Source organism: Echeneis naucrates, chromosome 15 (assembly GCF_900963305.1).
Source record: "Echeneis naucrates chromosome 15, fEcheNa1.1, whole genome shotgun sequence".
NCBI classification, from domain to species: domain Eukaryota; kingdom Metazoa; phylum Chordata; class Actinopteri; order Carangiformes; family Echeneidae; genus Echeneis; species Echeneis naucrates.
The window spans coordinates 8531172-8547096 of NC_042525.1; the positions used below are offsets into that span (position 1 = coordinate 8531172).

The 15925-nt window shown below is 42.7% G+C and overlaps 1 protein-coding gene across 1 annotated transcript; it reads left to right on the forward strand.

The window, feature by feature from the left end:
• The first annotated feature begins 4043 nt into the window (after nt 1-4043).
• On the forward strand, nt 4044-14427 carry cnnm1 (cyclin and CBS domain divalent metal cation transport mediator 1). Its single transcript, XM_029521246.1, has 10 exons — nt 4044-5487; nt 8852-8995; nt 10125-10265; nt 10426-10595; nt 10779-10882; nt 11844-11982; nt 12408-12651; nt 13511-13615; nt 13909-14010; nt 14348-14427. The coding sequence occupies exons 1-10, from the start codon at nt 4044-4046 to the stop codon at nt 14425-14427; spliced, it is 2673 nt and encodes an 890-aa protein (XP_029377106.1).
• Nucleotides 14428-15925: the final 1498 nt, after the last annotated feature.

Genomic DNA, 15925 nt, shown 5'->3' on the forward strand with positions numbered 1-15925 from the left:
CTAAATGTGGAAGGAAAAACAAAAACAACAACAGACTTTGCTGCTGCAAAGTTCGATGGCGGCTCTTTACCTCGGTCTCATCGATCTGGGTCTGTCTTCCTGTCTATTTGTCTCACCCCCTCTGCCCCCCGCCCCTCTGAGTATTTTTGGGAGCTGCTCACAAGAGCGCACGCCCCGAGCCAGCCTTCCCGGTTGTGAGAGCCAGAGGCTGGGAGGAGAGGAGGCAGCACCGCCCCTCTAAGGTTCTCTGAGGTATGAGTCCAAACGGCTTAAAAGTAGCTTCCCAAACTCATATGGTAAGCAATTTAATCCGAGAGGACGAGGGTGGTTTGTCTTTTAAATATTGGAAATGCTTCCAAGTCGTGTTTTTGGTTAAAGAATTACCAACATTTTCCTTAAATCGCGTGTTAAATAGTAGCCTCCAACAACCACACTGTAAAGTTGCTGAAAAGCTGATCTGAATCCAGCTATATAGTGAAACCTGGAGAGAAGACAGTGACATTATGAGGCGAGCCTTCTGGTACTCCAAGCTGGCTGATGCTGATTATCCCTTTTATACAAATGAGATATAAACACAAGAATCTATAACTAGTCGACAGATTATTATTAATTTGATAAAAGGCTTCGGTGGGGCCAAAATGTACAACAGCCTCTTAGGAAAAAATGATGTCCAGAATATGGGCCTCACCGGGGAGGGAGCTCAGATCATTTTGATGACATAACCACAGATCAGACTCAGAGGTGATAACTGAAGATCACCGGAGCCCATTTTCCACACTCCATCGCTGGTTGCACACGGTGGATTGGATGTTCCAGCAGAACATGTCTTTTGTTGGTTTTACAATAATCTCCAGACTGCACAATTCAAAAGAACAAAAGGAGGACTGATTCAAAACAAGACAATATGCAATCTTGTCAACAGTACATTTCATGTCTCTGGGTGCTGCAGATGCTTAAGTTGTTTTGACAAACACCCGATTGATTGCACATTTTAAAGACCAATGACATTTGGAGATGACAGCATGAGTATTTTGGCCCCTTTTACAAGAACATCCAAAACCAATCTTGGGTTTAAGGTCTTGCACATGGAACTCACCTATAAATCCACTACATGACTTTTCACTCCAGATGTTCTGAGGGCACTGGCCCATTGTGGTCCAAACGTCTCCCCGGGCGCCCAGGGGAGCGAGATGTGGTCTTTTAAGGTCACCGCTGTCTCACAGACATGTGAAGGACATGTGAAGAAAATGGAAGTGGGAGTTACATTTTTTCAACCCGGCCTACAACTTCTAGTCACGAATTCATTAAAACTCCAAATTATCTGAGGTGTTAACATCTGAGCTTCCACACACCAAAGGATTTCATTAAAGTTGCCGAGCTGCCTGTGTTTTGCAACGACGCCTCTATTAAAAAAAATAATTAAAAGAGAGGAGAGAAAAGAAATAAGCGCCAACTTCCCTGCTGACGCACATGAGACGCACACTTTTGGGGTCACTCGTCTCAGCGTCCCACACTTTGGCGTTACAGAGGTGAAGCCGACACGTCCAACAGCTATGAGTCGATAGCCAAGCATCATATTTCTCTTTTCCACCCATCCTATTATAAGCAGAGGTGTAAACAGCAGAGCACCAGCACAAAACGCAAATCAACCACCTCCTGTTGACGTTTTGGCGCAGTAAGACGTCATAGTTTGCATGTGGTTTTAATATAATAACAGTTTTTGTTTTCCTCAAAGGCATTTCACTATTGTATATTCACTGAGGCTTACAGTTCTCCATTTAACTCTGAAATATTAAATGATATCTTTTGAAACATGTCATACAATATTGGGTGTGTTTTTATAGCCAGTTATTTAATTGTGTAATATTTCAAAAGGAAATTAAATGCGCGCCTGTGCCATTCCCATTACTTTAAACGTGTGATTTTGGGCTGCAGGTTCAGGCAGTCTGTTCTAAATTAAATTCTTTCATTAAATAGTAATTGCTTTAGTGGCTGCGATCGGTGGAGAAAAACACAATCAGTTACTAAGTATGGTCTTAATAACGGAGTAGATTTTCTCGTTACGGTGAAAGCAGCACTGTCATGGAGGAAATGAGCCGGTCTGGGAGGGACTGTAGGGGAACTTTTAGTATTTTTGTTTATTATTATTATTATCATTATTATTATTGTTATTATTATTATTGTTGTTGTTGTTATTATTATTATTGATGTTGTTGTTGTTATTATTATTATCATCACCATTATTATTATGTATTTTTTTATTATTACTTAATTCATGGAGAAGTGAGGGGTTTTGTTTTTTTGTTTGTTTGTTTTTAACTTTCTTTGTGCTTTTACTTTTAGGGGCAACCACGCATATTTTTTAATTATTTTATCGGCCCAGTATACAGTTTCTAAAATGATATAATAAGAGACCATCGCGGTGTAAATATGTGGAAATATCTTAATCAGCAAAGAGACAACTGATCAGGTGTCAGTGACAGAGTTTAGAGGCCACTGGGACAAAAACAGCGAGCAGCAGCATCGATCACCGTCGAAGGATGTTTTAGTTTTTCCGGCTGTCTGTCAACCTGCCGGGCAGGAGAGGTGTTCAGGGACCGGATCATCCCACAACAGGTTTTAGGGTAAAAATAATGTGATCAATTTAACACGAACACAATCAAATGGACTCTTCTCTTTCTGTCATTAATAACACACCCAGATTTCAGCTCTCGTGTCATTTTTTTTAACAAATATTTTAGAACACGCAGAAATTAGATCAAATCGGGTGAATATCTGACGCGATAGAGAGGAAAAACGAAATGAAAGAAATCACCGAGGAGCTTCCGATCCGAGATTGTTTTATGTTTATGTGTGAAAACCGAGTTCTCCACATTTTACGGTGGATGTGTGACTGATGGAAAACAGAGTGTTTAACACTGAGCAGAACTTACCTAAAGTTTTCCACCTCATAAAGTTGATCCACTGTAAATGAACTGGGTGATGTTTTAACAGCAGCTGTTCAGTCAACTCATAGTAATAATAATAATAATAATTACAACAACAATTACACAAATTATAATATTAATAATAATAACAACATTAATAATAGTAATAATAATAGAAAATAATAATAAAAGAAGCCTATTCGTGCTTTTATGATTGGAAATCATTACAATGCACTAAGAAGATTTTTCTGGTTTTGTTGCACTTAATTAATATTTTATCTTTTTGTGTTCAACATTTACGCTTAATGTGCAAAAGTCCTATTAAACTCGGTTTTGTTTAATATAATTCATAGGACACTAAACCATATGTGACAGCTTACAAATGATGACAACAGGTAATCGGGTGCTAAAGGTAACACCTTCTAAAAAAAAAGCCACAGCATTTGTTGGTTGTTTGTTTTGTGTTTTTTTTTTTTTTTTGTTAGTTAGTTTTCTGTGGCAGTGAAGTTACTCCTGCGCGCTGGCCCGTGTGTTACTGCAGTCTGAAGTCTACCAGGCGACACAAACACAACTTTTCAGAGGCTGAACAGAAGCAGGTGATGATACTGCCATCTAGTGGACCTTTACAACAAACAGGTAAAAGGCATCTTGTGTTGATGTTGATGATGTTACTAAGCTTGTGGAATTTGACGGAATTTTCTCCAAAGCAGGCTTTTGCTAGGTTTGTAGTAAGGCTTTGTGTAATACATCTGTGCGTAGTTTTGGTCAAAACCTTCCCCTCCATACTTATAGAAAATCATTTCCAGGCTGCTGTGGATTATCTGGAGTTTTTAAAGTGCTGTTTGATCCGGGATGCATCGCATGAATCATTCATGATGGGCATTTCATACCTTCTATTTTTAGTAAGCGTCAGAAAGCAAAAAGCAAATAAGACAGGCCTACGTCACGGATAGTCATGCATATTTAAGAGTGGTTGCGCGCACACACATCCCTCTCTCTCCTCTGTCACATACCCATCCTCTGCTCCATAGAGATGGCCACCCAGCAGCTCCATCCACGCCGTCCTAGGACCACGTGACCTCTTCTCCCACGTCCTTCAGCGGTTCATTCAGCATGATGGCTGCGGATGCTGCGGATGCTCTCTGCCTCATCCTGCATCCGCAGCGGCTCTCTCTCCTCTTCCTCACCGTCACCCTCTCCTCTCTTCCGGCCCCGGCGGCAGCGCTGCTCGGCGTCCGGCCAGAAGACACGCAGAGCGGGGAGCTGTCCGTGCAGGATGGGATGCTGAGGGCGACCGAGGGGACCCGCTTCATGCTGAGGGTTTACTACTCCGCATCCCCGACAGCAGAGCATCCCAACAGCCTGAACGTCAGCGGCAGGCTGGACGCCGGTCCTGCCGCTCCGTGGATCGCGTTCATAGAGGAGCCGGGTGAGGACGACAAGGAGGCGGACAGGCGGCTCGGATCCGGAGGGAGCCCGTGTGAAGAGGAGAACGCCCGGAGCTCCGATATCCAGCTCCTGGGCTCTTTCAGATCCACGTCAAGTCACAACTCGATTCTGGTTGAGTTGCTCGCTAAAGACCTGCGCAGGGGGGAGGCGATCAAATACTACTCAATGTGCGCGTTTGATGGAGTGAAATGGGAACATTTCAGCACCAAAGATTTCTGGCTGGCGGTGGTGGAGAGACCTCCAGAGGCTGATGTTTGGCTCCAGGCGGCTGTCTCGGTGCTCCTGTTGGGGCTGTCTGCTCTCTGCAGCGGTCTGAACATCAGCATGCTCGCTCTGGACCCGGTGGAGCTGCGGGTCCTGCAGAACAGTGGCACGGAGAAAGAGCAGAAATACGCACGGAAAATAGAGTCAGTGCGTAAACACGGAAACTACATCCTCTGCACTGTGGTGCTGGGCAACGTGCTGACAAATACATGCTTCGTGGTGTGGATGTGCCAGATTTTAGGAATGACTGCTCCCTCAACGGCTTTCTGTACTTTGGGGATTTTCTTTATTGGCGAGATTTTACCTCACTCCGTGGCGTCCAGGCACAGCCTGGCCATCGCCTCCAAGACCCTGTGCGCCACCCGGCTCCTGATGCTGGTGTTTTTCCCCATCGCCTACCCGGTCTCCAAGATCCTGGACATCATGCTGCACCAAGAGATCAGCAACTTTTACACCAGGGAGAAGTTGGTGGCCATGCTGCGCGTCACAGACCCGTACCACGACCTGGTCAAGGAGGAGCTCAACATCATCCAGGGAGCCCTGGAGCTCAGGACCAAGACTGTGGAGGACGTGCTGACTCCGCTGTCAGACTGCTACATGCTGTCGTCGGATGCCGTGCTGGACTTCTGCACCATGTCCGACGTGATGCAGAGCGGATTCACCCGCATCCCGGTCTACGAGAACGAGAGGTCCAACATCGTGGACATCCTGTTTGTCAAAGACCTGGCCTTCGTGGATCCTGATGACTGCACCCCTCTGAAAACCATCACTCAGTTTTACAAGCACCCCATGCACTGTGTGTTCAACGACACCAAGCTGGATGTGATGCTGGAGGAATTTAAGAGAGGTTAGGTTTTAATTTCTATCACGTTGCAAAGCTTAGGTTCTGTTGTGATGTACAAATGAATGAAAGGGTTAAAAAAAAAAAAAAAAAACAAGAAGAAAATAACATTACACCTGGAGAATTAAATGTCCTTTGAACTGACTGTGTGCTTAAGACCTGAGATTTCAGAGGTCATTGTAAACATCAGTCCACGGGCTCACAGTGGGCCTGCCACTAAAGCCCTTTGAAAGCACTAAGAGCCATATGTGAAATCTGATACAGCGTCTCACAGTGAGCGCGGTTCAGCCAGGGGCTAAAGGCTACCAAGCACCAGAGTGGAGTTATCTTAAGGATTTATGTTGTAAAAGTAATTTTCCCATGACAACGACTCCGTGAACTTGATCTGCTCCCAACCGCCCCTCCTTGTTTTCTCTTTCCACATGTGCATCAGTTATCAGCTCCACACTTAAATGTAATGATCAACTGTTTCAGCAGGAATTTAGCAGGAGTTGGCCTTCACAGGAAAGGAAGCAGAGGCAAAGAAGGTCACTGCCTTCTCTCTCTCTCTGACTCAGACATGTTGAACCTGATAAGCATCTTTGCTGATAAGTGCATTCACAGTGTTACACACTCTGCCTCTCATACACAGGCAGTGATAGCATCTGTTCACTGCCGAGCAAAAGTGTGTCGCCTCCCTCCAGGGAGCCCATTCAGTCTTGATAACACTGAATACGACTGAATCGATGATCTGTGGGGCAGCTCAAACTGCTCCCCTGACAGGATCATTTGGTAAAATGGAGACATATGAGAGGCGAGGGGGATTAAATGTTATGCAAAGATTTCACTGACATTGGTTCATGTGATGGGGGTTAAGATGTAAATCTGTTTCATTGATAAAGAAAACTTTATCGGTGTCAGCAGCTGTGAAAGGTCACATGGCGGTTATTGTTGGATGGAGGCATTTATTCATAATGCTTTGTGATCCTTGAGCCTGAGCCTGTGTTTGTGTGGGTTACAGTGATATATATAATAAGTGGAAAGGTGAAGTCAGATTTCACCTTTAGAAGGTTTGTGTGCACCTAATTGTGGGCCTTCTGTGACTTTGAAGGGTCTCCTGCTCTGTGGGGCCGCGCCATCCAAGCCTGCAGAGCAACTATGAAAAATTCAGCTCTAACCTTTCTCTTCCTGTCTTTCCTACTTTGCTCTCATGGATTAAAGACTCCTGCTGTTCAGGAAGCCTGGCTGGAAGCTGTGAGGATGTCTCAGGGAGAATGGGCAGTAGGCGGGGGGTTGGTAGGGGAAAGGATGGAAATGTCACTATGTGAAACATAAAGGCAGACTATAAGCATAGGATGAGGTGGAAAAAAATATGTAAAGCAAGTTATTTATATTTATATGTATATTACACATTTGTGCTTTTAAGGCCTGAAATTTTTATGAGGGCACAAAATGTGGTGGAAGAGTTTTTATTCATTGGGACAAGTAACAAAGAACACCCCACTATATAGAAACACTCCAACAAAAGTATAAGGTCCTGCCTTTAAATTTTACTTCAGTACAGTGATGTTATCTAAATGTGATGAATCATTTTTTATCAATGCTTTAACATGTAAAAGGTGCTTGTAATTGATCATCTGCTTTTTCCATATGTGTATGTATAATCTGGAAAGCATTTTGAACTATAGGGCTAAATAACTTCAGTGGAGTTTATTCCTGACATGCAGCATAGAGAGTATAAACTGAAGGAAGAGTCTCAAAACTAATGAATTACACAATATGAGTTAATATATTTCGTTACTTTCCACAGTTCATATAATTCTGCTAAATAAACAAGTTCAATAGACAAAATCAATCTCAACTCTTGCGAACACATCAATCAATCATAGAAGGTGGCTGTGGAGGTTTTATAAACTAAATTTTGTGCATAAATTATTGTATGCATGTGTGTAAAACAAGAGACAAAAAAGACTGCTAGATATGATCAATGTGTGAATTTGTTCTATTGTCCTATAATGTTGACAGAAAGCATGGGCAGCAACTGCACACAGAACTGCATGGATGACTTGCAACCACACATGTAATTTAAACAGCAAAACGAGGAGCCTTGGAAACCGACGAAGCAGAAACATTCGCAAAAGGGACATCCGTGGTAGACCCAGTTTCGCTTCAGGCGTGTGTGTCTGTGTGCGTGTGCCCTTCTGCAAGAGTGTTATGTAACGTATGAATGATGTAATGCTATGCCAGGGCACATCAGCAGCTGAGGGCAAATCCACCTCTGACTCACCTGAGCTCGACAGACAAGCTGACCTAAGTGCTGAGTACAACCTGGCCACCTCAGCCAATCTCACACAGTCAAGAGTTTCATATTTGGAGGTTGCTGTCTGTCAGCCAATCAGGATTTTTTTTTTCTTGTTGCAGTGGATTAAAGCATTTGATCCATTTTATCCCATGGCAGTGATCCCCCTAGATCGGCCCCTCTCATATGAGTCCCTGATTTTTGTTAGAAATAAGGTTGGAGATTATCTGATGAAATCTGAAATCTCTAATGACATCATAAATTTGGTTAGATAACTTTTTTTGGTGCACGACAGTGGCATTTAATAAATATTAGTTTAGAATAGTTGATTTGAAATATACTTTAAAATGAAAGAAACGCATGTACAACTAGTTTTGGCTGCATTGAGTGCAGCAGTCAGGGTTATTTTTCTCTCTCCTCCTATTTTTCTCTCCTTGTGCTGTTTGAGTTTGCTGTCCACAATGATTTCTTGTCACATTTGCTTTATCAACTCATTCCAGAGATGCTGTTGGCGGGCTGTGTCATTATGTCTAGCAGGCTTGTCATGTTCAGCCAAACACTCAGTGAGTGCCGTGTCTGCTCTTGGATGTGTAAGTGTGCACGCGTGAGGTGCTTTTTTTTGTGCGCTGTATGATGATTCTTTACGGAAGTGGAAGCAGCATAGGCAGTTTGGTCAGCAGATGCAGGCATCCCTAACCTGGTTGTGTAATGTCAGTGTTTACGTAAGGCCAAGTCTTCCAAACTGTCAAAGTGTCTGCAGACTAATCCCGCAATGTCCACTTACTTTTTGCCAAAATTACACACAAACGCACACGCACGCACGCAGACAGGCAGGCAGCCCAAACATTGAAATGATTTCATATGTGCACTCTGAGATAGATCTAGCCTGTCTTTGGACTCTCTCATCTCCAGTTGGTGCATTAATGCTGATTTTCATCTTGACTGCACGGATCCAGTTGGCGGCTGATGACTCATGTTATTTTTAATCCAGTGACGTTGCCTCTCGGCCCATTTGTTTTTTGTTTTTAGCAGTCTCTGATTTGGAAAGCACTGAAACTCATCTTGTTTACTGTACCTTTCTGATGGATGCAGGTAAATCCCACCTGGCCGTGGTGCAGAGGGTGAACAATGAGGGGGAGGGAGACCCCTTCTATGAAGTGATGGGCATCGTCACGCTGGAGGACGTCATAGAGGAGATCATCAAGTCTGAGATTGTGGATGAGACAGACCTGTACAGTATGTGCGACACATTATCATGAATTAGCAACAAATCAGTTTCCATACTGAATGGATTCTCTCTCAGTTTGTCACAGCAGCTGACAGCTTGTTCTTAACAATGTGCAGTAGCATACATTTACACTACTGGTGGAATTGCAGCATAAATAGTACATTTTAATGAGCTCTCTCTACTCTGCTATTTTTTTTCATTGGATTATTGATCCCACCTTCTCTCCCCTGGTACTTCCAGCTCCTTGCTGATGCATAATTAAATAATGTGAATAAATGGCCCAGCGTCACAGATAATCACCATAATCCTCTCATCTTTAATTGGCTTGAAAGGCTCCACAAAGCGATATTCAAATGCCAAGCACTGTATAATTCATTTCATATCTAAACTGGTCTCTATTTTCCTGTCACACACCAAATTCTTACTATTTTTATACCACAGTTGGGATTTAAAAAAAAAAAAAAAACTCATTATACACTTCCACAAAAATTCCTGCTTCCAAAGAATAATATGCTGAAGAGTGCAGCACTTTTAATTACCTGCCTGAGTGTGTGAAGCAGTCTCTTTCATGGGGCACTTGTGTGTGGCTGTTCATAAACGCTGGGGTTTTGTGTGTCTGTGTGCATAATTATGTGGGTGGGTGAGGGTGTGTGTGTGTGTGTATACACTATATATATATATATATATATATATATATGTATGTATGTATATAGCAAAAGGGAGGTAATCTCCCCAGACTCTGCCCTTTAGGCATTTAAAGCACCAGCTGTTTCTACTGCAGCTAGCAGGGTATATATTATATTAATACTTATCACACTGCAGAGGCTAACTCAATTTATCTATCTGAAATCTGTTTACATGGCACAGGATAATCTCAAGTTATCTGTTGATGTAAATAAACCAATGAAACAAAATCCTATCCAGAAACCCATCTGTACCATCTGTCAGCATTTGCCATATAAAGCTGCATCAACTAATGGGGTCAATGGCACCTCAAAGTAATTGCTAATGCCTTGTGAACAAATTCAGTGAAAAGAGTAACACACTCCCCCCCCCCCCAGCTTTTATCAGTCCATTATCACACCTATCACACCACACACTCGCACTTTGCATGATTTGCAATCTGTGTGTTCACAGCTGACAATCGGACCAAAAGGAGAGTGTCCAACCACGAGAGGAAGCAGCAAGATTTCTCTATCTTCAAACTGGGAGAAAATGAGCTGAAGGTGAAGATCTCTCCACAGCTCTTGCTGGCAACACACCGCTTCTTGGCTACAGGTAACATTGTATGTGTGTTAATGTATGGAGAGTGTTTGGAGGAGACTTTAGAAAGTATTTTGGGATAAATCGATGTAAGAACATGTGACAGGGAATCCGTTGTTCTTTCTTTAACTCTTGTTTTGGTGTGCGTGCATGTCTTTGTGCATCTATCTTGCAGAGGTAGAGCTTTTTAGGCCATGCCACCTGTCAGAGAAGATCTTGCTGCGTCTCATTAAACATCCCAGCGTTGTGCTGGAACTAAAGTTTAACCCCAAGAATAAGCATGCTTCTCAGCACTACCTCTTCCAGAGAAACAAACCAGTCGACTACTTTGTTCTCATCCTGCAGGTACATATGCAGTGAACTTTGCATTATCAAACCAAGTAAAAAAACGAATGTGCCCTGCATTGTTGTAATTCCTACATTCTGTATATCTCTTGTGAGGGCTCCATCAGATGAGTGATTCAGTGCTCACACCCAGAGCACAGACCTTAGGCCACATGACTGTAAACAGCTGTGTTGACATTGCAGGGACGAGTAGAGGTGGAGATAGGAAAGGAGGCTCTGCGCTTTGAAAATGGAGCATTTTCCTATTATGGAATGCCAGCACTCGTCCCAACACTGCCTATTGGTAAGTAAGTGCACACACCAAGCGATATCAATCAATAACTCTGGGGAACCAACAGTGAGACTGATGGTAATGATGACAACAGGGACGGTTCAGCCATATTACTCTCATGCAGTGCAAGTGGTGGATGTGACTTTACCTTCTAAATCAAACCCTGCGGCTGTGTGGCAGCAGCAGTGTGAAGTAAGTAATTAAAAGAAGATTTCAGAGAATTTCCCAGTGGAAGGACATAACCTGCAAAGGATTATGTGAAATCCAACTAAGATTACAGAGCAGGCGGAGGGCCTCGGTCTCTGCCTTCCTCTCTCTCACTCTGTGCATGTTTTGCATGTGTGATGTTTATGGCGAGTTTAAAGCAATTTGGAAGATCATTAAATAGTTGAATAGCTCTGGGGAATTTGCATGGCACAATTTTCTCCTAAGCAACTGCAGAAGTATCACATCTCTAAAAATCCCTCTGGGTCACAGTGCTGAGACAGTGCTTAACAACTCCAAAACACAGGAAGGACTAACGTCTAACATCAGAACCTTTAAAAAAGCTTTCATATATGAATATATAATTGCTGCCAACTTCTCTCGTCTCTTAATGTAATGTAAATAAAGGGAGTAGGCACCATACAGAAGATTGTAGTTAATAATCTTAACATAAGGAACAGGTTTGAAAGAAACTGTTAAAATTTTTGTTCCCTGAAAAAGGAGAACAGTGTCAAATTTATTATAGTGATGAATCTTGGAGAAGATTCATTTATTTTAGTGGTTTAAATGATTTTGGAAATATGCAAAGAGGACGAAGGACGAAGAGAGCTGAATGTATCTAACTATTGTATAAGTAGAGTGCGGATGAATTTGCATTAGTGCGCAAAAAAACATTGCTGTTTTAAATTTACGCTTTCACACAAAAGTTATGACGCATGTATGAAATCCACAACCAATGTATGTTCTCGTCCTCTTTTCTGTGCAGCTCACAGGTTCAGCTCCCGAGGCAGCAGCCTGAACCAATCAGATTCATTACTGAGCGGAGGAAGTGTGGGTCAGCTTACTACAGGAGGAGGCATCTACCTGCCAGACTACTCAGTCCGACAGCTCACAGACCTGCAGATCATCAAGGTCACATACACAAGTACACAATACTGCAACACATGGAAACATCTAATTATTATAAGCTCCAATTAAATGAATAATTTCCGGCAAACTGAAGGGAAACATAGTGAGCACAAGCAAGTGCACAATCTTCAAAATCCCCCCATAATTCAGAAATTTCTGTAGCGTTTGCCTTTGAAATGTCCCAATCTGTGATTCTGACTGAACGCAGACATCCTGTCTCTCTCTCTTGCTCCCTTTCCTCCATTCACTGGCTTTCCTTTAATCACTGGGGGTAATTGTGCTCCATTTCAGCTATGAATATTTCAGCCTCAAATGATGGATGGTTCTTTCCAATACAGAGCATGTTTTCTTCTGTCCACTGGGATTTCATAAAGTCAGTGTAAAGGCAGTCAATGCAGGTGGTAACACCAGCAGTGTGTGTCCCACAGATCAGCAGGAACCACTACCAGAACGCCCTAACGGCAACAAGGATGGACAGCTTGCCTCAGACGCCCGACCCAGTGGATCCGAATGCTAAAGGAAGGCCTCCAGCCACGGAGGCTCGCTCACACAGCATCGCCCTCCCCCTGACACACACTCACACTCGTCTGGGACTGGCACGTCTCGCACACCTCCATCCCCACGGTGGCCTACACAACACCTCCCGGCTCAATGAAAGAAACCGCATCGTTCGTAAGTAGTGCACACGCTTTCAGTCAGCGAGTCCACTGAAAATAACACTGATGCAATTTTATTTTTGCATTTTTTTTTTCTTGACCAAACTTTGAACTGTTTTATTTGATTTTCACAATTCATCTGCCTGGTAGAGGAGAATAAAGAGGAGGAAGTTGAAAGGATGAAACACGTGGATTGAAGTGCTTTGATGGCTGAGAGCCAAAAGCTCGTCTGAGAGGACCAATGCATGGCTAATGTAACTGCCTGAATTGTCAGGAGCAACTTGAAAATTTATACTCTTACAACTGCGAGTCCAGTGAAAATAAATCCTATAAAAAGCCACAGCATTAATGATCAACCCTGTCAGTAAAAGAATTCAGATTAAGATGAGAAATCAAAGTGCTTCACACTACATAATAATCATTCAAGACAAATAGCATTTGATAATTTTTACTATAAAGCCATATCAGTAAAGAATGGATCCTACAAGATGCTTGCTCACAATGATGCACTCACAAAACTGGTGCAAATGTGGCAGCAACCAATCTGTACTGGCTTAAAGGATTTCCCACATACCATCTGTCTTATGCTGAGAGTAACACACCGCAGTTTGTCTGTTTACATTAGTGTTGACAGACGGTTCTGTTGGGTGTCAACAAAACAGTGTTTATTTAATTAAGGTCCGAGTTTCTGTTTGCAGCTCAGAGTTCACCACTTCAGTCCCCTGCGCTGGTTGACCGTTATTTGGAACTGGTCACCAACGTTGAATTGAACTTCTTACTGATAGATGAATAGCAACCTCTCTGCCTCCCTCTATGGGCAGAGTGGCACACTGACTGCTGCTGTGAAGCTGATTGGCCTGATTCTCTGGTCACAGGCAGTAAATCTGATGGACAGAGGAGTCCCAATGACACTGTGTTCCTTCGCATGGATGAGATTCCCTACATCCACGAGGACCGACCGGAAACTTATGGTGAGTACTGCTCCATGCATCCTGAAATGTACAATTCCAGTTGCAGATTTATTATTTGGTTTGTCTAATAATAGCATCTTTAAAGCAACTGATTATTGACAGTCTTAGAGAATGGAGAAAAAATTGCGTCATTGCATCGTTAATTAATGGCTTCATAGTTTACTCAAAATGTACATATGTTCGGCTTTATGAATTTGACCATCTGCAGTAAAACCTGTCATGTTGGCTGCATAGCTACGTAGTTACACTGTTTATGTGCTGCACCTACTCTACCTGTCATTTCTGCTGCATCCCTCTTTCAGATGTGCCTACAGAGTCTCAGCCGTTGTCCTCTCCCTTCATCAGCTCTCTGTCTCTGTCCAGCTCTGAGGAGAACATTGGAAAGAAGCTGTTGCGTAAATTGAGTGAGTGAGCCACTTGTCATGAATGCTGGCGTGACAGCATGCCCCCACACACACAGTCAGAGGTGCTAAACCTTTGCTGTGACTGGTGTATCTTAGCAACAGGTGATGTGTTGTGTCCCTTGCTGCAACCTACTCCTTCCTGCACATTCCCCATTGGCTCACATACGATATGACTCATTTACTTTTTGTTTAATCATTTGAGACAGTTGCTGTGCTGCGTGGTAGAGCTGACCCTTTTTAATGAAAAATATGCAACAGACTTCTGTTCAGCTTAGCTGCAGTTTCAGGCGAATACTTTAATCAGTGGTGACCTGAATTTTATCACACTCATCTCCAGGTAACAAGAGGAGGAAAAAGTCTCGGGAGGGAGAGAAGTGTTTGGAAGAAAGCCCAGAGCAACCACCGGTAACCAGCTAGCACAGTGACACGGAGGAAGAGGGATGACGCACACAACCTTCTTCCTCTTCATCAACCGCTGGGTATCCTCACCAAACGACAAAACCCTAATAGACTCCCTCCATGCTCCAATACAACTCTCACAGGAGACTGAGCCATCCTATCTGCTGTAGCCACTGATAAAAAAACTCAGGTCCCACCTCTGCCTGAATTCACATCCTTAAAGTGATTCCTGAGTATTAGAGGGACTGGTCTGAAAAACACTTGATTGGACAAATCTAAATAGTATAGTATTGGATTTATCCTGCCTTACACTGGACTGTGGATCCCAGCAGGTTTTAATTACGTTTTGTAGTTCATGGGGCAAAACATCTCCATGTTACCTTTGTATGCTGACTCTGTATGTTAACATTTAATCATCCAATTTTAGCCACAACGTGTTACTGAATCAGCAGCTTAACTTTCATTCAAGCCCAAAATAGTCCTTTAATAATGTCTGACTTGTGAGCTTTGTTTCACTTAATCCAACAACAAATGCAAAGGTATTAATAATTTATTCATTATTATGAGGCACTTCCCACATAGGGAAAAAGACCTGCAGGGGAATTGTCCTAATGTTGCCATAATGGTGCCACCAACTGCTGACACAAACCAACACACTAACCATCAGTAGTCACTCAACAAAAGCACAATTTTTACACCAGGTAAAAGATCACTAGTGCTTTCAAAAAGCCATACATGAATACCCAGCCTAAATGACAACTTTTTGTATACACTGACCTCTCAACAAGTCTAGAGAGGTATGCGCAAGAAAAACACAACCTGACAGAAAAAAATATTTAAATACAGATGATTTTTATAATCTGAAGATAGCAATATAAGTCATCTTATATACTCGAAATGGCTTGAATTCATCACAACACAATCAGCTACATTCTTTGTAGTGTATTGTTCTTAACTTCAGTGCATCTCATGGAAATTTTCTTTCTCTCTGCATACGTGAACGTAAAGTCAGCTTCAATGTTTCAGTATTTCATTGACTTTTTACTTTTCTCCACATTATTAGTCACTTTTCTATGTAGTCTATCTGCCACAGGGTGAGTCACTAAAGCTGCATACACCATGTAAAAATAAGCTAGGGGTGGTGGGTGGGGGGGTGTCTCCAGTAACTTGAGTCTAAATGGGTATTCTGAGTATCCTTAAAGAAAGGTAGTTACTACTTGCATGTTTGTTTATGCTGCTTTGATCTTAGAATTACTGTAGAGATCTGTTTTTTTCCATGTGCATGCTTACAAGGACGCATGAATAGGATGATACCAATCCGCATTAACTCCTCCACACAACAGTTCAAAAAAATCTTACTCTACAGTGGAGTGGATACTGATAGCTGTTTTTATAAGTGTTTTAACTTGGACACACAGACACACACATACACAGGGGTGGGGGTTTTCGGAAGAGTGAAGTCAAAGGTAACTGAACATACTAAGTGGTTGGAGGAGGCCATATAATGCTTTTCACT